Consider the following 27,377-nt stretch of genomic DNA (forward strand, 5'->3'; position numbering starts at 1 on the left):
AGGGCGCAAAACTGGACTGATTGATCCCCAAAACAGATTGCTTCTCTCTATTCAGTGCTGACTCCAGATGCGGCCTCACCAGCACTGAATAGAGAGGAACAATCACTGCCCTCGATCTACTGGCAATGCTCTTACTAATGCAGCCCAGTATGCGTTTAACCTTCCTGGTTTGGAGGCAGGGGGATGTTTTATTGTTTTTTTAAAGAGGGCCCTTCCAAATCTCATGCACCAGGTCAAGTCAAATTAAGACGAAGCAAAAGAAGTTATGAGCACTGATGTTGGCAACCCCAGTTGATGTTACAGTGGGGGAAAAAAATGCCTCAGAGGAAAAAAGAATGACTTCCGTGTGAAAAGGGAACTTCTTTATGTTGAATGGCGGCTGGTAATACAAGGCAAAAATGCCTTGTGGCCTAATGGAAAGAGTCTCTGATAAACCACGTATAAACAGACTACCAGGAACTAGATTTGGATGGACCAGCCGGTGTCTTCAAGAGGCAGGGAGCAAAACAGATAGTATTTCTGGGAACACAGTCTTGTCATACCTGCTACTCAATGAGAGGGAGGACAAGGCAGGGGGGAAATCTCTACCTCTCAAGCAAATCCACTAAACATGCTCTGCCTACCCTGTAAGATACTAAGCACCCTTCATGAAGCATTAAATTCAACCAGGAGCTGAGAACCCAGCCCCCCCTGGAACAGAGTCCCTATTTCCTTTGTGCTAAAACGCAACATCTGCTGTAACCCACAACTTCAATACGTTCCCAATTTGAAAGTCAGCATCCACTGAACTGCACAATGGCTTTAATGATATATTAATGAGATTTCTCTGCTGCGCTAAGCAGTGAGAGCAGGCTGGAGCCTGAATCGCTAACTGTCCCAGCTCCGGGCCCATAAAGTGCGTTTCTTCCCCATCACACAGCAGACCTTTGTTGCAGGGTTTGAACACTAGACTCCTTCTAGTCCCGCTGTAGGCAGCTCTGGGAACTGTAACCCAGGCTGGGAGCAGCGTGCAGAGCCAGGGTGAGTCAAGAGGAGGATGGGGGAGATTACTGGACAGCTGAGTCACAGGAGATGCAATGCCAGGAATAGCTTTTAAAGGTGAAAAGGTGACAACTGTTCCATACCTGTAGCTACTAGAAAGCAGGGCTCTTTTTCTTCAATAAATCAAGCAGAAAGCTGAAGAAAAATAAAGCAAAACAAAAAACACTAACCACAAACTGCAAAGAGAGTCAACTGAGTGACATTTTAGGAATCCTGAGTTAAAAGGACCAAAGCAAGGAACCATCCAGGAGACCCCAAATACATTTCTAACACTATCTGGGGTAACTTGGGACTAGACATGTTCAAATCAGCAGGTCCTGACAATCTCTGCCCCAGGGTGCTGAGGGAACAGGCAGAGGTTATTGCGGGACCTCTGGCAGAGCTTTACAAGTACTTGTGGTGCTCTGGTGTGGTGCCAGAGGACTGGAAAAGGGCCAACGTGGTCCCCATTTTCAAAAAAAGGGAGGAAGAAGGACCCAGGAAAACCTATAGGCCAGTTAGTCTTGCCTCAATCCTGGGGAAGCTCTTTGAGAAAGTTATCCAGAAGGACATCTGCAAGGGACCAGCAGGGGAGATCATGCTTACGGGCAACCAACATAGGTTCACCACAGGCAGGTCCTGTCAGACCAACCTGGTGGCCTTCTATGACCAGGTCACAAAAGCCTTGGATGCAGATGTATGGTGGACATAGTCTTTCTGGACTTTTGGAAGGCCTTCAACACCGTCTCTCACCCCATTCTCATTAAAAATTAGGTGACTGTGGTGTCAATACCTACACAGTCAGATGGGTTGCAAATTGGCTGGAGGGCCGCACCCAAAGAGTGGTCGTGGATGGGTTATTTTCGACCTGGAGGGAAGTGGGCAGTGGAGTCCCCCAGGGCTTGGTCCTCGGGCCTGCACTGTTCAACTTCTTTATCAGCAACTTGGACAAGGGGGTAAAAAGCACCCTGTTCAAATTTGCGGATGACACTAAGATGTGGGGAGAGGTGGGCATGACAGTAGAGGGACAGGCTACAACTAGATCTGGACAGGTTACAGGGGTGGGCAGATGAGAACAGGATGGGATTCAATACTGACAAGTGCAAGGTCATGCACCTAGGAAGGAAGAACCAGCACCATACCTACAGGCTGGGGAGCTCCCTTCTTGCCAGTGCAGAGGCAGAAAAGGATCTTGGAGTCATCATTGATGCCAAGATGAACATGGGCCACTAATGTGAGGATGCAGTCAGGAAGGCCAACCGCACCTTGTCATGCATCCACAGATGCATCATGAGCAGGTCCAAGGAGGTGATCCTCCCCCTCTATGTGGCACTGGTCAGGCCGCAATTGGAGTACTGTGTCCAGTTCTGGGCGCCACATTTCAGAAGGGCTGTGGCCAGCATCGAGAGGGTCCAGAGAAGGGCCACTCGCATGATCAGGCAGCGGCAGGGCAGGCCCTACGAGCAGAGGCTACGGGACCTGAATCTGTTCAGCCTCCACAAGAGAAGGCTGAGGGGGATCTGGTGGCCACCTACAAACTGGCCAAGGGGGACCACTAGGCAATGGAAGAGTCCCTGTTCCCCTGAGCACTGCCAGGAGTAATAAGGAACAACGGCCATAAGTTGACTGAGAAAAGATTCAGGTGCTACTTCAGTCAGGGTGGCTAGGATCTGGAACCAACTTCCAAGGGAAGTGGTGCTCGCTCCTACCCTGGGGGTCTTCAAAAGGAGGCTAGATAAATCACCTTCCCAGGGTCATTTGACCCCAGCTTTCTTTCCTGCCCATGGCAGGGGGTCGGACTTGATGTTCTGCTCAAGTCCCTTCCGACCCTACCAACTATGAAACTTTGGCCCCAGAGAGTCCAAGCACCAGTGACCCCCAACGCAGCTGAGGTTACCAGGTGCTGGAAGCACTTTGACAATTCAACTTAGGAGGTTACCCTATGCTGATACTGCCAAAAAACGACACTCAAAGCATTTAAAAAAAAAAGTAGGCCCGATTCCTGCCCCAGCTCAACATACTCTTACCTGCACAGAGGTTTTTATAGCAAGTAATAAGACAGGCCCAGTATTTTTAAAGTGCCTTCCAATAAAAAATAAAGCAGACAGGAAGGTGCTTTCTCTGGCACATTTAAATTCAGTGGAAACCATTCAGAATGACAGCTGTGAAAGCCAAGGGCACATGCTCTCCCCACCGGTTTCAGCTAGAATTCAAGTAGCAAATCCCTAGCATCAACCAAAATCTACCCTTTCACTGAAGCGTTTCACTAAAATTTAAGTGGTGTCACTATACTAATGCTGGAGTCTGCTGTAAAGTGATTCTGTAATCACCTAATCTGAGTCCTCCTACCCCCAGAACAAGGGGTCTCGTAGTCTCAGGAAGGTCTGGCCTCCTGCCAGAGGTGACCCGAGCAGGGTGTGGGGCCCGGAGCAAGCTGACCTGTGTAGGGTCCCGTTCCCGGACGCGAGGAAGCCGGTGGCAGATTTGGCGGCAAGGGGGGTGGGGGTGCCAAGGGGCTGGATGTGAAGTCTGCGGCAGCATGGAGTCACCACAGCCATTCTGCCCAGCTCTGCAGGACCCCCCAAAGTGCAGAGCCCAGGGCAGTCACCCCCATTTCCCCCCTCCCAGGGATAGCCCTGTCTCCTACTCCATCATGAGCAAGCAGGTCCCACAAGCATGTGGACATCTAGTGGTTCAGAGAATCCTAGAAAATGAGGGTTGGACGGGACCTCAAGAGGTCGTGACTAGTCCAACGCCCTGCTCAAAGCAGGACCAGCCCCAACTACCTTTCCCAGCACCTTCAGTTCTTTAGGCACTGGAGTTGGGGGGAGGCTGGATAAGCTCTGCTTTCATTAGCATCTAGAGTTCAAAGCAGACAGAGGGGATATGGGGCAATGACAGTCCTGATACCCTTGGGGCTGGTCAGGGTTCAAAGAGCCCTGGCAAAGCAAATAAAACTCTAGTTTGCATCTACCGATGCATCTCAAACAAGACCCAAGAAGGCATCCTCCTGCTTTACTCGGCCTTAGTGAGGCCGCAGCTGGAGTACTGCATCCAAATCTGGGCTCCACACTTTAAAAAGGATGTGGAGAAGCTCGAGAGAGTCCAGAGGAGGGCCACGCGCATGATCAGAGGTCAAGAGAGCAGGCCTTATAGAGGAGAGGCTGAGTACCCCCCTATAAGTATAAATCGGGGGGTATATCAGGACCTGGGAGAACATCTGTTCACCAGGCACCCCACAGGAAGACAAGGTCTAATGGTCTTCCAGCAGTTTGTGACCATTTTAGGCTGGACACAGGGAAAAACTTCTTTACCATCCAAGTCTCCAGAGTCTGGAATAGACTCCCCCCAGAAGTGGTGTAAGCACCTACTCTGGATACATTCAAGAAACATCTGGATGCTTATCTTACTGGGGTGATCTGACCCCAGCTGGCTTCCTTCTCTTCGGGCGGGGGGGGGGCCAGACTCAATGATCTCACAAGGTCCCTTCCAGCTGTAATGGCTACGAAATCTATGAAGCCCCAACTACCACAGGACACCTCTAGATGAACTGTGCCAACAGGAAAAGCTTGTGGTTAACAGGAAAAGCTACAGCAGGTTAGTCAATCCCAAAACAGAGGACAGGTGCATGGCCATACTCACAATCATGCCAAAGACAGGCCAGAGGCATGCAGTGGGACACCTTGGATAACAGCGACAACTACTGCCAACCATTACTGCAAATAAGTGGGACCCACAAACAAGTTTTGCCAAGGATGCCAGTCTAGCGAGTTCAGTGCAGCTGCCCGCATGGGCACATGCTCTGGGGGAGTTGTAGTCACTCAAAGGGCTTGAAGCTTTAAAAGAGACACAAGCTGAACTAAGGAAAAAAAGAACGCCTCTTCCGGAATGAGAGGGTTACAGCCCTCATCAGACAGGGTTAACTCAAGAGAATTCCCTATTTAAAACTGACACCCTAGTTCATACCAATGTGCCTCAACTTTGAAACAACCCCTGGGAGTCTGAGAAAGCAAGGAATTGTCAGAACTGGCAAAAACCCCCTCTCTTCTTGGCATCAGAGGGGTTAGAAGTCCAAGGGTTCCTCCATGTGGGATTTGAGCCCATGCTGAACTTAATAAGCCACCTCCAATATATCCACAGGAGGATCTGATCTGCCTCCCTGGAATTCCTGAATGATACAAAGGTAAAAAAAAAATCGACGTAATGCTTCCCTGTGCATGTAAGTAGAGCACATCTGTCTGATGGAAAGGGCAAGTTTCCATACTGCACACACTCAGGAAGTCTGGCCGGGGCTACGATCACTGATAAAGCTATCATCACACCTGGGCAGAAGTCAATGGAGCAAGGAACACTACTGCCTCATTTGAACTCCAGAGGCCAACCCCAGCTTTGCCCTTTGGCAATTAAGTTACTGCCATGTACTGTTGGCAGTTTCTAAATCATCAGATCAGCTAATTTCCTGCCTGTGATGACAGCATAATCATATAAAAACAGAGAGCAACTTATATCAGGTAGGCACTTTGCTCAGATAGCCAGAAGGGCAAATGCCTGTTTAATACAAGTCCGAGTCCTGGAGTCTTTAAAGCCTTATTTGCTGCTGCCCTCAGTATTTCACAGGTAACACAAGGGGAGTTTCCTGTGATCTGCAAACAAAGCAATTGCACCTTGTGTGATACGGGATGTGAGAGCTACAGAGCTTTTTGCACACAGGACGAGCACTCAGTGATGGATAAGCAAGAGTGGGTGTAGGCAGGAGGGGACTTAACGGCACAGACTCAAAGCGAGACAGGGATGGGCGAGGCTGAAAGAGGAGAGCAAGGTCTACTTGGAGCATTTCCCCCAAGCAAAGGGTGCGGCAGAGGCTCATAAGTGGGAGTGGACACCTTAGCACAGTTGGCAGAACGCTGTGCGAGCCAACGCACAGGTGAGGCAGAGAAAGGGAGTGCTGGGAAGACACCACAGAAACTTGGTTCTCCGTCACACAAGTTCGCCTGGAGTCCGGGAGGAATAAGTGCTGTTAAACTATCCTGGGTCTGTGGGCCTTCCCAGTTACTGGCCGAGCTCCCCACGCAGACCCAGGAGGCTGACCAAGCCCAGCACCACCGGACTGATGCAACAAGTACTAAAATGTGTGCACATGCAAGTCAACACTGACTTAGGGACAAAGCAGCTACCAAGCCGTGAGAGGCAAGTTTCCATATCATTATCACCTCAGCCTGCACCGAACGAGTTGTAGCTGTATCACAAGCAGACTACATTATGCCACAGGACTGTTGGCTTCAGACATGCAAATACTCAGACCAATACATTTGCTTTTCTGCTTTCAGTCATGAAGTTAAAAGTTTTTTTTTGTTTTTTTACAAGCTGCTGATTAGATCATCAAGACTCTATAGCCAGAGGCACTATGGCTCCAGGAACAACCTACCAGAATCTCATGGCATCTACAGATGTTAGTAGATATCAGCTGATTCTCCCACATGCGATTAAAATTTATCATGTGTTGTGCTAATGAGTAACAAGCAGCTAGGAAAGCAAGGAGGAAGTGATGCTAGACTAGTGGCTTTCAGCCAAAAGACCTTGGAAGGGGTGGTTTGCATTGCTAAGAAGAGACAATGCTGTGAAGAGATGCAGAGCACACAGATACAAAGGGATCTATGAGCCAGAGCAGCAAGGGCAGGCCGTGAACCTGCAGGGGAATTCAGCAAGTGTTTGCTAACCTCGCAGCCTCCAGGCACGTTCCTTAGGACACAAGAACTATGGCTTTAGTTGTCATCTCCAGGTTATGAGAGGGCTTATGAGCAGAATGTGCTTTTGCTACTTTAGAAAGATGAAGAAATGTGACAGGTGGGAGAGTGAAATCAGGGCCCAGACCTAAATGGTCTTGGCAATCCAACGCCAAAAGCAAAGTGGGCTGGAGACCTACTATGTGGCCTGGATGTGTGTATACCAAACCCAAAGGAAAGTCAGCTGCAGCCACAGGAGAGGAGAGGACAGAGGGTAAAATCCAGGAACATGCTCCCCACCTGCATGATGAACTGTACCGGAGACAAAAGAGCTGCAAGCACGCAGGCTGCATCTCATCTGATCCCAACCTGTCATACAACAGTGTTCTTTGCCATCTGGACCTGAAAGCGCATGAAGGCAGAGTCCAGCAAACCCACTAGGCTGCTTTCTCCAATAGCCTGGCTGTCCATCCATCCTGGGGTGGTGGGCCCTGGCACTGCAGGCTGCAAGGAGAAATTATTTACCCTTTGCACACCACCAGGCCCCAAGCAGAGGAGAAGTAATTGCTCAGTGGTTCTATTCAGGATGCGAGAGGCTCCCTTTGTGCCTGTGCGTGGTCACTCTGCATTCAGGTAGCTGCAGCAGCCAGCCAGAAAATCTGCCATAGAAACCTAGAGTGTGGGTTCAAAGCAGGCCAAAAGCCAGCTCTTCTCCCTAGCAACTAAGACGGACGGGGGTGACACTTACAAATCACTGGTTCGTTTCCAGATCTGTCGCCTGGGCAACAAGAAGCCTTGAACATTAATGCTCTGGACTTTCCCACCGGTCTCCAGTCCCAGAGCATTCGGGGATGCTCACAGCCTCTCGCTGCCTGCTTCCAACCACCCGCCCTTCCTCCCCGTGCCTGGGCCGTCTCATGGAAACCCGAGGCCAGGCTCACACATCTCAGGCTCCTGCTCTCACATCCTGCAAAGCACAGAGAATGCTTGGTGCATGTTTCTGGTGCAGTCGGTGAAGAGCAACACCAGGACTGGTGACACGCAACGCTGAGACATGCCTGGCTCCATTCAGACGCTTTCACTCCTCCTGTGAGGATCCTCACAGGGCCCAGGCCTGGGCAGTGTCTCCGAGGCAGCCGCCTGACCCTCAACACACTTCTGTTCTCTTTCGCCTCATGGTGCCTCCTCTCCAATTAGACTGCAGGATCCTCAGGGAAGTGACCATCCGTTGCTACCATAATGCAAAACAGTCCTTGCCATGAGCAGGGCCCCACTGGGCCAGCTGCTGCATAAACACCTACCAAGGTGCAGCCCAAGGCCCCAAAGCTTCAAGCTGGCTAAACAGAGGAGTCTGACCATGTTACAGGAGCCAGGTGTGAGGCAAGCACCTGTGATCACACCGACCTACCTTTCCAGGCCCTCTCGAATACCTAGCTAATGTCTCCTTCCCTTCCTTACCCTTCACAATCAGCTCTGGTGTTGCAGTGACTCCAGGGTGTAGCTGAACACGTCCCTCTGCAGGGTGGCATACAGATATGTTGTGCCAGCAAGCCTATTCAAGACTGTCTGACACCCCACAGATGCATTTACTGTGGCTTTCACCAGCACAGTTACCCCATGCACCTCTCGCCCCAATTTACAGGGCTTTGTTGCAAAAGTCTTGGGGTGTAGAGAGGGCCATATATTGCATTTTTAGAGATGAAAAAGTAACTGGACTGTAGCAGGGGGGTGGAGGGAGAAGGTGTTTTCAGCTGACAGCAAGCAGCATTTCCATTGCTTACATGGTAAGGGTGTTTTTTTTTCTCCACATCTGTAAGTGCAGGTGCGAAGAGATCTACATTTGCACAGCCCTCATCTGCCTCCTCTTAAAACACTACTGGTGCCATTTAAGAAACAGACATTTAAGAAACACCCACACATTCAGGCCCAGACTGGCCTTGAGGTCCTTCAAACACAACTAGAACTGTTTCATGCAGTTAGGGAGCCACTGGCTTTGGAGATGCTCAGGATGCCATAGCCCTACCCCCCCACCCCCCATGGCAGCCAGACTGATTCAGAACCAATTACTCAATTAGCAGAACCAGTTCAACTCTTCATTTCTACTTGTGCTAGCAAGCCACTGCCATGCACCCTGCCCACAGCAGCTGCTGGGCTTGGTAGGGGTCAAAACTATACCAAAAAAGAAAATCCCACTTAGATGAAGTGGGTTAGTATGGACTGAATTCAACAGGAGGTCAGAATCCTTCATGCCCTTGTACTCACAGAGCTGGTGGGTGGCAGGGCGAGCTGGGACAGGAGTATCTGTGCCACACAGAGATTGCACCACACTCCTATTCTCCCAGGCACGGATTTCAAGAGGAACTGAAGTTGGATCTGTTCTCTGAGCAAGCTAACAAAGTGCAGCACTGTCCTGCATCACAAGGGCGCTCTCATTCCCTCACGTGAGCCGGCAGACAGACCCTGCTTGGTAACTTTAGACAAAGCTGAAGTATTTTACTAGAGCTACTGTGTTAAGAGACCCAATGTCTGGAAGAGGAATTCGCAAGTAGCTGTGTTTCTAGTGAGTTCATGCCTGCACCTCTGCCCCAACCATCACCATCAAGTGCCGCTCCAATCCCTTTATCTAATCTGCTGCTTTGCTTTCTGCTCCCTGCCTGATCTGTTGTTTGGTTTTCCTCCCTTCCCCATCTGCCATATGACATGCCACAAGTTGGCCACCTCACCCTTGGCTTAAAGCATCCTATGTCAGAGATTTGGGAGCACAGGGACTAGCTATTTATTAGCTGTAGAGCAGCAGGGCCTACCAGACAGCCAGAACATCCCAACCCCCAAGAGCTCCCTGCTCATCAGGAATGAGAGGGAAAAAAGAAAATACACCAGACAGGGAATAAGGACAGAGCATCGAGTCAGAGGTTGCCAACAGGGACAATCAAAACTTGAGGATCAGTGGATGCTGCAGGCTGGAGAAGGAACAGGCCAAGCAAAGCTGCTGTCCTCCACCTAGAGCAGGGGTGGGCAAAATGTGGCCCAGGGGTGACCGTTCTGTCTGGCCCACAGGACTCCTGAAAAATTTAGAAAATTAATATTAATCTGCCCTGGGCTGCCTGTCATGTGGCCCTCAATGGCTTGCCGAAACTGAGTAAGCGGCCCTGTGCTCAAAATAATTGCCCACCCCTGACTTAGAGGATGGGCAGAACTGCTGAGCAAGGAAGCCCTGGAGCAACATTTCATTGCCTACTGAGGGGAGCTGCAGGGTGTCATCTCTGAAGAGTATTTGCAAAGCTGGGGGGGGGGGCGGCACAGAAATGCCAGGTGCCTGGGGGCATCCCAGCCTGGGCTACAGCAAACTGTCAGCCCTTCACGGCAGGCACGGACATAGCTCCTCAGAAGAGGCGTCTTTTCATGCCAACACAACGCGCTGTGCACTGAATAGCAGGCTGAACTCAGAGACCCGTGGCCACGGACTTAAGGAGCAGGGTGCTACCAGCAACAGTGTTCAAAATCCCTCCTGACTTAACTAATGGAAAAAGTCAGATGGGAACTGATGCAAAGGATATTTGCATGCTATAAAGGGAAGTCATTTGCTTTTGCAACCCATCCGGCACAGGGTGCTGGGGAGGGGGGAACAAAAAAACAAAAACACTCAACTCCTTGCAGTGCACCTAAGACATGCAGAGGGGATCCGAGAAAGAAAACAAGGTTTGTTTTGTTGGTTGAACTAGTATGATAAATGGAACCACTCAAACAAAGCTACTTCCTTCACTTCCACCCTGACCCTCCTCTCCACCCTCAAAGCAGATACAAGGTGCCGCTGGGGTTACCACCAGCTGAAACCGAGACAGGAATAGTCCTGACATTTCATCAGCAGCCAGGACCAGGGCTGGTTTCCGCTTGCAAACTGCCAACTGCTAGGAGCAGGGACAGGACTGCCCACGTGGACCCTTTGGGAGGCGAGTTTCACCAGGCAAATGGTGTGGCTCTCTCTCACTTCTGCCCCATGACATGACCTTCCTCCCGAGTTGGCTCAAGCCATTCCCCGAGTCAGCTCCGCGGGGGCCTCTCTTGCACTGCCAACAGTGACATCACCAAGTGCAGCCGCCACAGCAGCGCCTCTGCCAGAAATGGAGCAAGCAGCTGCTTTCCCTGCACAAAAGTCAAGGAGGCAGAAGAAACTTTGCAAGACATTCAGTCTTGCAGCATCCCAGCTGAGGAGGTGGGGAAGCATCTGGAGACACTGTGACCTGCAGCTTTTAACCACCACTGGCCTGATGCAGCAGGCAGCCGTAGCTTGCAAATACTGTTAGGCAAAAATGGGCTTGCCGACAGGTGGAAGAACGGTGAAGAGGCAGGTTTTACTTCTGCTAGCAGTGTGTCCCAGCACTAGCCAGCTGCCCAGGGAGGGTGCCAGCCCTGGAAAACGCTTCACCTGCCAGGTTTTGGAATAATATGGAGGTTTTTTTCTTTTTTTTTTGGTGCAGGAAAAATCTTGCCCTTGTTGCCAACCAACACCAAGAACGAACCCCCAGACTGGTCAGTGCTGAGCACAGACCAGGACAAAAGTCTGTGTTGTACTGATGGGGCATGCAGACACCTCCTGCAAGAAGTGGGGATCTCCCCAGGGTCACTTCAACACCCTGTCCAGAAGCCAGGCTTCTTCTGCTCTGGTGCCAAGGCAGAACCAGGATGGTTAGCACCATTCCCCGCTACCCCAGGAAGGAACAGCTGATCATCCTCTGGCCCCACCCTGGCACCTGCAATCCAGCAGAAGAGAAGAGGTTAATCCAAGACCCAACGCAGGGGATGTAACAGCAGGATTTGGCCAGGGCAGAACGAGAAGTTGTCAAAGGTGACAACGTGGCCGTGAGCTGAGGACAGGGTGCTGGTGGTGACCATGACAAAAGGATGGGTGGGAGAAAGAGCAGATCTCTTATGAAAGGAGAGATGAGAATCCAGCTCTGTGGACTCAAACACCGAGTGCTCGAGGTTTGGTACATAGCCACCACCTGCAGACACACCTCATCCAGAGCCTGAAAACCACGCAGAATGGCAGGATCCAAAGAGGCCACGAGTTCTGTCACATTACAGGCTGCTTCCAGATCTCTAACATGCTGCATGAACTTAACAATGGCATTTCAGCTCGTTCTCTCTGAATGGAGCCCTGGACAGCATGCCATTGTCTTCTGTTTCTGTCCAAGAGCACGGCTTCTAGGGTCGGGTTGCAGCCAGTTATCACATATCCAGGTCTCATGTTCTTCAGATGGAAAATTCAGCATGCTCAGTAACCATAACCTCCATCATCTGCAGGCAGCACTCAGTACTCGACAGGACTGGGGAGCAGATACCCTGCATCTCATGGTGGAGAGAGCATTAGAAACACCTTGATAGCAAAGTCACAGACAAGATTCCAGGAACAGAAAAAGACAGCAACTCAAAGCCTGTTCCTTGACTCAGGAGGACCCCGATGACAGCTCTATTAATTTTCAAGCTTACCATGTTTCGCTGCACGCACTTTTGTGCCAGCTGAAGGGAAACAAATGCAGAATAAATCCGAAACCATTGGAGCGTCTGTCATGAAATTAAATTGCAGTTGCAATAACCCAACAAGGATTAAAAACAAAACAGGCAGGCACATGCAAAATAAAGCATTGTGCGTGCAATTATGATTGGGGGTATGCTGCACAAAGTGACAGCTAGAATAAGGAGACCTTAACCAAAAGATCTATTAGTCCTAGGCAGCCAGGCAAGAAAGGGCCAAACTCAGTCCTGGGGAAAGCTGCGAGGACTTCAAAGGAAACAGCACGTGGTTATAATGAGAGCTGAAAGGAGCCCAAAGACTCAGTGAGACCATCTTAGGGTCTCCTCAAGATCAACTGCTGCTGGGGAAACAAGACAGCGTGCTCACACAGATACTGAAAGCCCAGATCTTCCAGCTGAATAGCAATGGGGAGAGCAGCAGGGGCTGCAATGCTCCAAACTGGTTAACCTAGCAGAAAGATGTTTCAGAGCAGGTTGCACAACTGCCTGATGCCAACGTTATATTTTATTAAAAGCATATATTTCTGAGAATGAGGCCTTCTAAAAATCTTTCCAGTGGATGGGAAACCAGGCAAGAAAGGAAGAATAAAGTCTTGGTTATACAATTCCTGGTTGACAGCAACAGAGCATCTTGTTCCTGTGGAGGTGATGGTCCAGAAGATATGCGAGGTGCAAGAATCCTTACAGGCAGTGACTTTTACTGGACCAGTCACATGGCCGGTATAGACACAGGAAAGCTTTCAGGTATCACAATGCCCTTCCTCAGGTACCTGGTTAATATTTCAAGGCCTGATTTTCCTCCTGGTCCTTCGGCTGCTATGCAACAAGCTTGGAAGATACCATAGCACTTGCCTGTAAAGATACAAGACTGACACGACAGGAGACAGTTTGAGACCTCAGGACAGCAAGAAGTGGAGATCTACCACAGTGAGGTACAGGCATGGAGCTGCCGCCCTATGAATTCAAAGTAGCCTTGCTCTTTACATGCCTGTGTTGAAGGTCAGTGTGCTTGCTTACAAACTGGGTGGCAACACCACGGATCCAGTTTTGCAAGTGCCATCTATACCTGGTTGCTCACTCCACACATACTAGCAAGCTCTGGGAAGCATTCAAGCACCATATTGCATAGCAGCCGATCAGATGGGACCAATATCCAGTCCCTGGCTCTGCTCAAAACATGCATTTTTACAGTATTATTTTATAGCATTAGCTGCATTAGGACTTGCTTAATTCAGCCACCAAAGGCATCAGAAGCCTCTTTGGGCAAGCCAGACGCAGTAACAAGCGTCTCTCTAGTCTCTAGAGTCAAGGACTCCAGGCCCTTTTGTTATTCATCCCTCCACACAGGGATTGTTAGCCCAGCATTTCAGTCTTGGCTGATGAATTCTTCCTTCACCCTGCTGAGCCTGCATGTAGTCGCTTCCCTTCACCTTTGGCTGGAAATATTCAGGCCAAAAAAGTCTGAGCCACCATGACAGCAAAAAACCACAGTGCTTCCCCACTGCTTACTGCATCCCACATTCATCTCCCATTCTTCTTCCTCCAGGTGGGTCCCGATACAGTCCATGAAGCAGGAAATTCCAGCGCTACAGTAACATTCAGGCTGGCTGATGAAAGCTTACCATCGTGGCTAAGTTGCCATCACACCTGGGGTTTTGCAGGTTCGGGAGGAGGTGGCAGCTCATGTAGGAAACAATGGAGCCTGGGCCCTACCCTTGGTTATGGCAATGTCCCCTTCCATGGTGTACTGCTTCATGGCCCTTGAGGGCCTAACCCCATCATCCTGAGCCTCCACACACCCTCCTGAGACTATTACTTATATGTCTATGCAAAACATTCAGCAACTGGTAGGCTGCCAACGTGCCCATTTCACTAACTCTCCTTGCACCCACCCCCAATCTTCTACCCTATCCATCCCCACCCCTGGGCTCTTGTCTTGTACTCTGGGGTATGAAGACCAGCTCTTTGTTCTGTGTTGGTACAGCCCCTGAAACACTGGGTTTGTGGAAAGGACAGCATAGCATTGCAAAGGGATGGATATAACCCCCTGATGATGAGGATGATCCAGCCAATGCAAGGGCTTTCGACTGACCATGCAGCCAGCTTCCAGGGTAGCGAGTGGGCTAGGGGCCCAGCTGGAGCCCATCAGGGCACAAACGCAGCTGAGAAGAGCCCTGAGCTTGTTGCAACCTGCAGCCAGGGCTGGGTAAAAATCTGCATGGAAAGTGCTTCCCATCACCTCAATACTGCCCTAAGCACATGGATGGAGCAACTGCTAGTCAGACCTGTTTCCTCTCCCTTCAAGAGCTGCCTCCCAAACCCATCTGCAAGGGGGGAAATTGGAGGAGCTTAGCTATATGAAACAATAGCGTTCAGGAATTTAAAGTGTCAAATGGTGGACCTGAACAGGCCATCCCAGGGCTCTTAAGCCATTCAGGCGCCAACGGGGCCTGTGTAGCACTGACCTGGCTTATGCAGCTCCAGACCAAAATAGGTTCTGAACGCTGCCAAGAGAAACTCATCTATAATTTATGGAAGGCTTTGGTTTCCCCGACGCAAGCAGCCGCGGCCAACCCAAGTAGAGGAAACCTCCCGGCATCCTGCTTCACAGGAGCCAGTGGTTTTTGACCAAGCCACCAGCTGGCAGGGACACGAAAGGCTCCTTTGCAAATGGTACATTTCCCCTGGCTCATGCTCCAAAGGTGGAATTTAGCATGAACATCTGGGGTGTGGTAGAAGATAGGTTTAAATAGTTCATGGGATGAGCAACAGCTCAACCAACACGACAAAAAATGCGTGTTGCTAGACTCCCTGTTCATAGAGTGGATGCAGGACGGCTGTCACAGGAGCAACGCACACAGGGAATGCACAGCCCTCATGAACTACTTGAGTAATCCCCTGCAGAGAAAAAACAGCAGAAGGGTGTCCTGCCAAGAGTGCCAGCATACATGCTTTGCTGTTGCACCATGACTCACAAGACCTTTAATGTCTAGACCAGTGATTCTCAACCAGGTGCCACAACACCCTCAGGCACCTCAAGACCCTTGCCAGTGCTGCAGGAAGCCACACAACATTAGCACGGTTAGATGCGCAAATATGATTCACAAGATAAACTCAGTGATTTCAAATAGGAATCCACACCATTAAAACCACTCTGCCCTGCTGGGATCTTTCAATGTTCTTTGCACCAGAAGAACTGCTTTATTATTTTTCCAGAGTTAAAAAGTGAGTGAAAACCAAGAGCTGACATTTTCCGAGAGGGGTCTCGAGTCTAGAAAGGCTGTGGAACTGCTGGCCTAGACAGAGGAGAGAGGGAGGGAAACCCAGGTCTCCTCTGAAGAGACAACCAGCCTCCTGCCAGAGTAAGCAGCTGGGAATGGGGCTCCTTTACCTGGGAAGGAAGGAGGTGCTGAGTGAACCCCATCTCAATTTAAACTCGGGCACAACAAGCATGGCTCCCAGCCGGCTGCCACGCGACTCACCAGCCCAAGAGCATTTCAGCTTTTGGAGTAAATATTATTGAAGGCTCTCTGATCTCTACGCATAGCTCATGCTCAGCGCCCTCAATATGTCCTCACCTCCCCAGTCCCTTTGCTCCCACTGTCAGACACATGCCACTGAAAATGCACCCCACGCCTCTCATTACATCACTAACCCAAAGGCCCCACAGGGTGGGGAGAGCAAGGTCAGCTGAGAGCAGGACAATGAAACTCTGATCCCGGTCCCCCTTCTTCCCAGCTCCCCCAACCCGGAGCTCTGGGCAGCGTCAGACCTGCCAGCTGAGAAGCAAATGCCTCCACATGAATACTGTAAGAAACCTGGCTAAACGGGAAACATGAGGAATACAAGCAGCACCGAGCTCACTCCTAGGGTACAAAGGGCAGCACATGGAGAAGGGCTGCACTAAGCCCACATCTGCCTACGTGACTTCTCCATGTTTAAAAGAAGCCAGCTCACCTGGCTCTGGTCATGAGGCCTGGAAGACGACAACTCCAAGGTGGAAAAGCAAAGACAATGACACCAGACTCCAAGGACACTTGTAGCAGATGGTTTAGCCAGGACTCAGCCTGCCCTGAGAAAGGGCTGGACTAGACATGGCTTCCAGAGAGCTCCGCTAGTCCAGCTCCTCTATGATTCCCTCATGCAGCGTGACCTGCCTGGCTTGACGGAGTCTGGCCTCTCCCACCTTAGGGCTGGGAGAAAGGAGAGCTTGTCACAATACCAGGTTCCTGTCACAAGAACAGCAGTCGCCATGGACAGACCAGGACTGCTGTTCTTACAAGCAGGGATGACACTCCTTGCAGACAGTGAGGGGGAACCAAACGGACAGAGCTGTCCAGGAGTCTCTGCACAACACCAGTTGCCTCCGCTTAAAGTTACCTCCTCTTTAAATAGCACTGATTCCTCCTTTGTGGGACCTAGGAAGGGCAGCCATAGCACCTCCTCTTCCCCTGTATTTACCACCCCCAGTCACACCAACCAGTAACCACCCTCTCTGCAGCCCTTTCCTCAATACAAGGCAGGGGTCAGGGGGCAGAAATAAAGTTCTGCAGATGCTTGAAATACTTGCTCTGTTTGCATCGCGGCCGCAGTTCCACGCTGCTCCTCTGATGAGCTCCCACGTCAGTGAACAGAAGGACCAGCCTAGACAAAGGAGCTAGCCTGTTTTGCTGACATGTATGTAGTCAGTTTATCAGAGGAAGAATAAGACTCACGCAACCGGGAGGGAAGGGAAGGGGTCTGGGGCAATGCCATGTACCAGCAAGGACCAATCCATATACAGCACCCCCAGATTTCTGCAGCAGCTCATCCTCCTACAGGAGCCAAACTCAGAGCTAGGGAGCAGCAGACTGGCCTTACTTTGAGACTATCACTGGATCACCAACACATCGCCCCTCACAAGGGCCCAGCTTGCCTTTCTAAGGGCTTTTGAGATAGGGGGAGGAGATCCATTTTTTGCAGACAGACAAAACAACACTGAGAAATTAAACACTTCTCCATGGTCATTCAGGAAGTGGATGGCTTGGAGATCTAGACCCAGGTCCCAAAGTCCCCACCCTGCTGCCTCAGCTCATCCATTAAAGATGGGGAATGAGCTTCACCCACCACTGCAAAGCACCTGTAGCCCTCTGAAACCAAAAGTTGCAGAGAAGGGTAATGTCTATACCCCTGGAAGGATGGGCAGCGTATTTCCCAGTCAGTCCTACTGTAACACAATGCCAGTTTGCTTGAAAGAGGAAAGGCAACTTACACTGTCCCAGCTAACAGAAACACCTCTAGCAAAGGGTGAGCTGAGAACCAAAACACAAGTGTGGTGTTGCAAACTCCTTTAGACCGGAGCACTTTAAAAAGATGCCAACGTTACCTCATCCTCACTCTCCACCTTGGGATTGCTGGCGGTCCGTTTCAAGTTGCTGCTCAGGCTGACGCTAACCGTGGCGTCCGACTTGGAGCGCTGGTGAGTCCTTTTGGAAGGTGAGAGCCCTGTGTCAGGAGCTGGGCTCAGCGAGGGTAGCTCCCTTTTCTTGTGAGCTGGCTTCAGCTCATCGGAGAGGATGAGCTTGCGCAGCTTGGACCCACGGGAGTGTCGCTGAGTGGAGATGTGCATGTCTGAGGAATACGCGCCCAGCAGCAGTGCGCACTGCAGGGAGAAGTTGATGCTTTGCCGGCAACGGTGCACGATGTAGGGCTTGATGGCATCCCCAACGTCCTCATCCATGTGGATGTACATATTGAGCAGCTGGGGCAGGTAGAAATCTACGTCCTCATTCCTGAAGCAGAACAACCTGTTCCCAATGTATGCTTGTACCCCAGGCTCTTTTGAGTTGTACAAGTATGAGATAGCCATGGAGATATCAAAGAGTTTGGACTCAAAGAGCCGGAGCAGCCAAGATTGCTTAGCAGAGTTGTTCTTCTGCCGCCTTCGGGCGCTCTTCACCGTGTTGGCCACAGTCTCATCCTCCTCCTGGATCTTGGAGGGTGTGCCTGGTGGGTCATCCAAACACTTGATTTCACAGCCTTGTCCCAGGTCTCCATTGGCCAGCTCCACACGGCTCCGCAGAGCAGCCTCCGCTTCACTGCGCCTGCTCTGTTTTACCAAGCAGTCCGGAGAGATGCCATGCATCAGCTTGACTTTCTCTAGGACTTCCTCGCAGGCTTTCTTCGCCACCTCGGGGTCAATGACAGCCAGCTCCCCCACGCCTTCTGTGATGACACTGAGAGAGGTCCCGCCATTCCCCTGGGATGCTGGGCTGGAGGACTTGTCCAAGGGTCTCCCAGGGGCTGGGTCTAGGATCGCGTCACCCATAGCAGTGGCAGGTTTGTGCACTTCAAAGCTGAAACGAGCAATGAGAAAAGTCAGCAGTGACAGTTCTGGGAAGGGGAGAGCCTCTGGCTACCTACGCTGAGCAGCCTGCAAGAGGCTGACAGGATCTGAAGGGGACTGGGAAGAATTTAGAGGCGACGCTATTTGATATGAACATGAGCAGCATCTGATCACTACAGAGAGCCCCCATACTAGAGAAGCAAGGCTGGAAGGGACCTCCAGAGGTCATTAGTCCAACCCCCATAGCAGTGCACCTCAACCAGTACAGATGATCCCTACTATATATACAGCTTGCACTCCTGTAGGTTATCCCAGGGGAAGGCACGCTTGGATTTTTAACTGTTTCTTCGTGTCCTTCCACCCACCCTTGAACGTGAGTCGTAAACATTTACCAACCCCAGCACCCAGATTCCACTCACCCACTGTTACCATGACAATAACAAAAAATTGAGCAAACAAAAGAGAAATAACCAGGCTGCTTTACTCAGCCTCCTGCTACAGGCATTTTGCAAGATTATATAGCCATTAATGGGATTAGAGCCTTCAAGGCCCAGGTGGGTGTATCCAGAAAGCTGTGTTCAGGGCTAGCACAGAACAGAAGCGGAGCAAGGTGGGATTTATCATTTAAATTTCCCTTTCTGACTGGGACTCATGATAAATACCTAGCACTTTCAGCTCCAAGTCTTCCAACACCAATGGGAAAGCATTAGCCCTTGTTCTAGATTGGGAAATCGAGGCAGGGAGAGGCCAGATGAATCACTCAAGAGCAAAGCAAGACACTCATACAGAGCAGGGACAAGGATTCTTGCTCCCAAGCCCCAAGTCTAACCCCAGGCCAAACTCCTCCTCCTCCACCCCGTGCTCTAGCTAGCAGAGATATTAAAACCAAGATTAAGCAGCAGTTCAGATGTTTGCATTAGTGCTGCTTTTTCAAATTGAAAATAGCTCCAGAGTTGCAAAAGCTTCCTGGTTTTGTCAACTCAGTTTTACAAACTTCTCATCACAGCCAGCCAAAAAATAATAAAAGGAAGGAGCCCAGTGCCAACTGGAATTGCCCTTTTCCAAGAGGGACACAATCTCTCCAGCATGTTGCTGCTATGGGCTCTGACCACTCTCCTTTGCTGCATGTGCTATGCAACAAGCCAGCTCACAAATCGCTGGAAGGCTGTGCCACCCTTCTCCGAAATGCCTGCAAGTTTCATCAGGCCTGCTGTTCGCCCCACTTTCAAGCCCAGCGCAGCGGAAAAAATGACTTTCTTTGAAAAAAGTTCACTGAGCAATTTTCTCTGCCCGCCTGTTCCCAGTTTGACCCCAGATCTGTATTTACAGCTGGCAAACTCCATGCTGGCAGGTCACAGGTCCTGGAAGAAAATGCTTCCCCACTAATTTAATGATTTGCTTCCTATCTATTTTTAAGAGCAAATACCAAGTGATCTATGCCATGAACTACTCAAGGAGAAGCAGCCACATGGTTATTTCCACACCCTTCCAGAAACAAACCGCTGCTCCTGTCGATTCAGAAGAGAATCCAGAAACAAAGACCCAGGGGATCTTTCAGAAGTATTACAACTGCTCAGCCAAAGCCAAACAACTAGGGACTAAAGGACTGGTCCAGCAGCCTAGGTGCAGCTCTGCTTCCCAGTCTATGACAGAGCCACTGGTGTTGGAAGGGAGCCCTGACTACATGCACTTCATCTATAAAATGGGGATATTTCCCCACATTCCAAGGGAGATCAAAATGATCTTCCATTACAAATAACGTCTCCATTGCCAGAGTACTTGGGGTTGCACCATCTTTATAAAGTTCCCCTTACAATACCCCTGCCAAGGAAAAGAGGACTTTTACTCCGATTTTACAGAACAGAGGCAAAAAGAAACTCCAGGCAAATCTACACTGCCCAAAACGACTCTGTGTGGCCATGGAAGCAGTGTCCCTCCCCAGGCTAAAATAATCTGCTTTTCACAGCTACAGAGATGTACCCACAGTCACAGGGACTGTTTTCCAAGTCCTAAGCCAGCGTCTTGACACTGAGTCACCCTGCCTCCCTTTTGGGAGGCGAGAGCAATTACAATTCACACCTCGCCATCTTCGGCCAACAGAACAATTGAAAAGGAACAAATTTATCTGGTGGAAAAACCAGTGGCAAAAACCAAACAAAAATGGCGATGTCTGAAGCATCTCCGCCATGGTGTTTTTATGACCTGAAGGCTTACGCTTCTGTTTAAAAAGGGAAGATTTAAAAACATCTTTCATTATAGCCTCTGGATAAAAAGGCCTGACCGAATTCAGCGAGGTTCTCTCAAACCCCTTTGCCACATGAAGCTCTGTAAACTACATCTTTCCTCTCGTCTGGACAGCAATAATATACAGCAGTTCCCTTTGTGCGTGCCATTTCCTTTGGGCTGTATCCCGCATGCTTTGAATACTTGTGGTAATTAGATTCTAAAAACCCTGAAAATGCAAGGAAGTCATTTTTCCCCCTTCTTAGCAAGCCCTGTCCTGCCCCATACTACGCCACCTCCAGGATGCTGACAAGAGCTCTGCCTGCAAAGCAGATCCCAGCCAAGCATGCTGCTATTTGAGGGGGACTGGGGGCAAAAAGCAGGCATTTGTAAGTTCAGAGAGCAACTGCAAGGGTTTTCAGCTTGGAAAAAACAAGCCTGGAATCCCCAGAATGCTGAACAGAAGACAACGGCAAGGACAAGCACAGGCTAATAAAAATCAGCTGTGGCACTTTTTTTTTTTTTTTTAAGCATCCAGCCCCAAATCAGCAGCTACATACTGGGTTTAAAAGCACCTTTCAGCTCAAGTGACCCTGTCACCCCTCACCAGTGTAACAAATCTCTCAGTTCAGCTGCAGAGGCTCTCACAGGCCCAGGCTGGCTGTTCCATCAGATTCAGAAATGCTTTTCACAGCTGTATAAGGAAAAAAAATCCTGGAGGGGTTCAATCCAACTGCCTTCCCCCCACTCCCCACACACTTAATTGTAACTTAAATACATGATAGCAAGGAAGGAAACACACCCCTGTGGTTAAGTTGCCAGACTTGAACTCAGCCCCCCGCCACATATTCTCTGGTCCACTCTGCCACAGGTTTTTTCAGAGTGACCCTGGACCGAGCATTTTACCCCTCCATGCTTCAGTTTCCCAACACAAGATGGGGATAATACATCCAGTGTCTGCCCCCTTTATCTTGCTCTCTTACAGCAAGGACATTTGGTGCCTGGGAACAAGCCTCTATCCAACCTGGGTAGTGTCATAAAAATAAGGACCAATACCGAGTACAGCTAAGGTGCTCTTCCACACTGGCTTTGCATCTCATGAGCCACAAGTGAGGCTGGAAAGGGAATCAATAAGACAGGGTTGTATTACAACTCTCTTGAGTCTGCTTGGGAAGATCCCGGGTGAAATACTGCCCTCTTAAACCCCTTACACATTCTGTGACTTAGGATGCATCACCCAGACCCCATCAGGGCAAACAGGGCTTCCAGCACTAGTCATCTCAGCCCCTGCAATCTAGAGATTTCCCAAGGGCTGGGAAACCTCTCCAGATTCCTGGCCCACCACCAGACCCCCCGCCTTTGGGGAAGCAATGCCTGTTTGGGAATAACGTGGCAAGGGAGAGACAGACAAGACCCATAACTGCTCAGGGGACACCAGACCATAACAAGCCAGCTCCACCCTGCAGACCAACCCTCCAGCACTGTAGTTTGTGTCCCAGGCCTTCTATCTTCTTTTGCTTTTCCACAGTTCTAGCCTCCAGCCACCTCTTGAATCACCCTGCCAGCCCCCAAAACAACACACTTACACCTGGTCTGATCACAGATATATCTGCAGCAGGGCAGCCAAGAAGCTGTCCTGTCTCCTTCAATCAACGCTCCACAAGGGCCCAGCTAGGGAATCCATTCCCTGCTGCCGCCTCCTCTCTGCATTTTTCTGTGGTTCACATCATCATTTGTTAAGCACATTACGATGCACTATTTACCTCTGCTTGCAGCTGAGATCTCAGCACATCTCCCCGCTTTCTAAATCACTGTGCTCAATAAGATAAAAAACTCATCAGCTCAACACAATGAAGCAATAGCGTCTGGAAAACAGGCTGGGCTGAATTCATGCAACTCCTCCACCCATGGTGATGACGGGGCCAAGTTTCTCCCTGGTGAAGCTTTGCTTGAAGTCAGCAGCCAAATGCAACATAAAAGGGAAGTCCAGCTCTCAAGCATGAGATGGCCAAGTTACTGATTCAATGAAAGTGTTCAGGTCTCTCTCCAGAGGTGACAACAGCAGAGGGAGGTGCACTGGTTGAAGACTGTGGCATTTAAAAGAGAGTGGCCTGCTCCTGCCTGCCTAGAATAAAGAACGAGAGCCCTGAAGCAGCAAGACAGGCGAGCCAGCAGGAGCCCAGGAGGGAAGAGTCCCCGAGACATCTGGTCCCCATTACACTGCATTAGTTTTTGTTTTGCTCAGCATTTATGGTTCACTACTTCTCACTCCAGCTAGAGAAAGACCACACTGATCAAGACTGGATGGCGGAGGAAATCTATCAAAGCAATTTCAAGCCGGGTAGCGGAAGGCTCCTTCGGCAGCTCTACCCTTGCTACATCAACCCTGAACTGGCACCTCACTTTTCAGGGTGCTCTGTAATGCTTTGCAAACATGACAGTTTGTCATCCCGAGACGTATCACTTTTACTGTATTTCATGGCATACAAGATGCATCTGTGTCTAAAACACACCACCCCAAAATAGGAAAAAGCATGGGGGGTGGGGGTTAACAGAAGCTGACCACAATTCAATTACTCCTTGTTATGTAGCTTTGATGTACAAGATGTACTTTCATTCTTGGTTTCCCCTTTCAGGGAAGAAGAAACACATTATGTACTGGGAAGGGCAGTCCTTTTTTTAAATAAAGACTGGTAAACTGAGGCATAGAGAAGGGGCAGCAGCCTGCCAGCAATCACACAGCGTTCTGCCACAGTGCGCGTGCAGGCCACATTTAAAACAGTTATCAGAAGAGAGACCACCCCTTCAAGCAGGAGAAAGGAAAACAATTCCAGTGTGAAATCCCTTTAACAAGAGATTCTCCTCTTCGCTAAGGCAGATAGATTACCAGCTATTTTCACACCTGGCTGCACCAGATGAAGACTGAACACGCTCAGGACAGCTTATTGCATTTAAGCACAAACTCCAGACAGACCCTGGGGATGGGCCAGCCCGGCAGGTTGCCCCTGCTCTGCAATGAGACCTTTCTTGAACCGCTTTTTCACACAAACTGGAATGCCCACCCCCATACTTAGCAGAGGGAGAGGATAATGAAAAAGGCAGAGTGCGGCAGCTATTTGAGGCAGGGCGGGAGAGCTGAGAGGAACTGGTCTGCACAGCTGGAGACACAGAGGGTAGTACCAGGCCTGGCAGTGTGAATGGGCAGGGGGACTGGTACTAGAGCTTTAACCCTGCTTCAGACCCACAGCCAGAAAGGTCCCTAGTGCATGCTCAACTCTCTGGCAGCGGCCCCTAAGTCCTCACACTCACTTCGATGTCTGGCCAGAACCAGGATCTTCATGCTACAGTGCCAGGGGGGCAAAATGAGACAAGGGGCCCCAGAACCCAGAGCCGGCTGGACTGTTAAACCTTTTTATTTACACTCTCCAGCTCTTCCATCTGGCAAAGAGTGGCAGTCAGCAGGAGAGGCAACAATGGGCTCAGCCAAGTGGCTCATCCAGCAACAGAACCCAGAAGTCCTGCTCTAAGCACAGGAGTGCTCAGGACTCCTTAAGCTACGGATAATCACCCTTTGGAGACTCCAACCATATCAAGGTCATTAGCAGCATTTGGGCCAACCAATATACAGATGCTCCCTCCCCCTGTAACACTAATCCAGATCTTCACCACCTCTAAATCCGTACGCTTAGACCTGGCCATACCAGGCCATACACAGCATTCCCAAAGCAGCAGGCATGCAGAGATTTCACTTGATGCTCTCGCATAAGAGTCAGAGCAGCAGCTAGAGGAACCAGGTGCAGGTGGCTCCATCCCACCCAGACTTGACCCCAAGCTTAGACAATCCTTTCAGCCCCAGCCCAGTGCCTGGCCACATGAGCAATGTGGTTATAGTGCAACATGCAGCTTCCAGGGCAGGCCTGGATTTCAAATATCTGGTCATGTGGGCTGAAGTCCCTGCTACCATTCAGCCTCAGAAAAATATTCCAATGCCAAACATCTGACATCCCTTCATGGTTTCCCAAGGCTCCATTTCAGATGGGGGTCGATTTAGCCATCTCTCTGCTATTTAACTAGTAACAAGTCAGACCCTTGTGCCATCAGGACAAGAGGGCAGCCCTAGATTGTGAAGAAGGCACAAACAACAAGGCAGGAGAAGCTAGAAGCCAGCCATTGTAAAATGGATTTCAACAACCTCGCTCTGTAAGCACGATAGAGCACAGAGGAGAGGAGCAGCAAGATTCTCACACAAAGGACTTTGCATTCAGTCTTTGCACTAATACTTTGCACCTTCCAGAGACCAAAGCACCTTGCTACCTAGGTGTTTAGCCTTCCAGTTGCACAATGAAGAGGACACTGAGGCACACCACAACTGACCAGATCACACAAACAGCAGCAGGAACCTCTAGCTGCCTCACTGCCCCCACTCTTTCCCTCTCCAAAAAGCATAAGACAGGACTGAAAAAAAACAAATCACGTGTTTTTGAAAACAAGCTGCTGATTTACTTTTCCAGCACTAAAAGGCTTGAGGCCCAGGCTCTGGAAGCACAAAGCTGTCTCAGCTCTCACTGACCAACAGGAGCTCAAGGCATTCAGGAAGGAGGTCTTCACAGCCCAGACTACGCAGCATTTGGAAACAAGTCAGACCAAATCTGGAGGCAGTCGCAGCACACACAGTACATGCTTCTTCAGCTTAACTGCAGCAGAAACTCAGGCAACCTGGTACTGGCAGCGATGCTTCAGAACAACCGGCCCTTCTCTACACCTCTCATTTCCAAGCCCTTTCTGACCAAATCATTACTAGCCTCCTTTAACAGGGATAAACCAAGGTCCCATGGCAAACAGGTGAACGGCATAATTTGGTTTTGCACGCTCTAATCCAGTAACCCCAATCAGTAGGTTCAAATGCTTTGGAAGATAAGACCTTGAAGTGAGCAGATAGGGGACAGCTGGTCCCCAGGGAGTCTCTTGGCTCCCACAAGTCATAAGATACTCTTTTACTCAAGGCCCCTGAAGCTCACATTTCTAAATACACAATTTAATACCTAAACTCCATTTCAAAACTTATCTAAATCCACCCCTACCATGCAGCCGGTGCAATAAAAGACAGCACCCACAAAGACCCCTGCCCCTCACACATTTCCTGGATCATCACAGCTACAACATCAGTCCAACACTGGTATTTTGAGATCTACCAGCCAGAGGCACAGTCTGAAGCATCTAAACCAAGAGGTCAGGTGCAGCTGACCCTCGGCTGCACAGAGGTCCAAACTCAGCTGGGACACAAGGGGCACCGTTTGGACTGCCACAGCTACCATCACCCAGAGGAGGCTGCAGACTTGAACCCCAACTCTGCTGAGCACTTACTGAACCCCAGGCAACTCTGTGCAGCACTGACCGCTGGCCTCACACATCGAGCACAGCCACTGCTCTTAAATCCTTGGGTGTCTCTTTCAGGTAACAGCAAAAGGCAAGAGGGACAAGCCAGCCCAAGGAGGGTGTTGGGATGGGCCCTAGTTTCCCTTGAGCCCTAAACAAATGCAATAGAAAGAGGATGATGGCCAGTGAGGCAAAAGGGGGCTGCATCCTGTTCCCAAGAAGCTGCTCTGCCCCCGCATCCAGCAACCTGCAGCAGACACTACTGAGTACACAGCGAGAGGGGCCCTGGGCCAGGATGGCTCCAAGTCCCAGCCCCACCTGTGCTCCTTCTGCAGTTCCTTATAGCATAGTCCAAACCCAGCCCAAAGCTGCTTGGACAAAGCTGGAGGCACGGACAGGATAGGTCTGTGCTCTAGGGCATTACCTGAGGCGCTCTCCCCCGACAGGGCCGCTGCTTCCTCTGCGTGCGCTGCCCCGTGAGGCCGGATGAGCCGCTCATCTTCGTACTGTGTCGGGGACGGTCCCCACGGGCTGGCAGAGAGAAGGCAGCGAAGGGCCGTGAAGGTCCACTGACATCAGGAGACCCCCCAGCCCACCCAGGGGACACACTCCCCTCACATGCACACACCCCCCAGAGCCCCATACACACACACACACCCTACTCTCTCATTGCAACAGGCAGGTTCCCCCACCCACACACATGCACCTGCATGCACCCCCACACACACACGCCCCCTAACACCCACAGGCACCCACACACCCTTACAACCCCATCTCCCACAGGCACGCACACACCCTTGCAACCCCATCCCCCACAGGCGCGCACACACACGCTCCTCCACAAAACACAAATGCACTTCCCCTCACACCCACAACACCCACGTGGGCACGCACACCCCTTGCATCCCCTCACACTCACGTATGCGCCCCCCCCCACAATGACACTCCCCCCACATCTATGTGCGTACCTCCCCCCACGTCCGCTTCCCCTAGCGCCACAAGCTCACACACGCCCATGCCCCCCTAACACACGCACAGCGCACCCTGACACACCCCACACATAAAGCACCCACACACGCGCGCGCGCACATGCACACTCACCTGCAAGCCCCGCCGTCGCGCTGGGTCCCGCAGGCCCGGGGTGGCCGCGCGTCGCCTGAGGGTCCTTCGAGCGC

The 27,377-nt window shown here is 50.6% G+C and overlaps 1 protein-coding gene across 3 annotated transcripts in view; it reads right to left on the minus strand.

The window, feature by feature from the left end:
* Window positions 1–27,377, minus strand: part of PI4KB (phosphatidylinositol 4-kinase beta) — a 47,639-nt gene extending 20,262 nt beyond the window's left edge. For 2 of the 3 annotated variants that reach the window (XM_019556930.1, XM_019556929.1), the window contains exons 1-3: window positions 27,304–27,377; window positions 26,627–26,733; window positions 17,644–18,613 (exon numbers count right to left, since the gene is read on the minus strand). In XM_019556930.1, coding sequence (XP_019412475.1) covers window positions 17,644–18,585 — 942 coding nt within the window. In that variant the 5' untranslated portion in view covers window positions 18,586–18,613; window positions 26,627–26,733; window positions 27,304–27,377. Of the gene's footprint in view, window positions 1–9,005; window positions 9,097–17,643; window positions 18,614–26,626; window positions 26,734–27,303 lie in introns of those variants that run through there. The other variant, XM_019556933.1, reaches the window with a different exon arrangement.

Source organism: Crocodylus porosus, unplaced genomic scaffold (assembly GCF_001723895.1).
Source record: "Crocodylus porosus isolate Cpor-Errol unplaced genomic scaffold, CroPor_comp1, whole genome shotgun sequence".
NCBI lineage: Eukaryota > Metazoa > Chordata > Crocodylia > Crocodylidae > Crocodylus > Crocodylus porosus.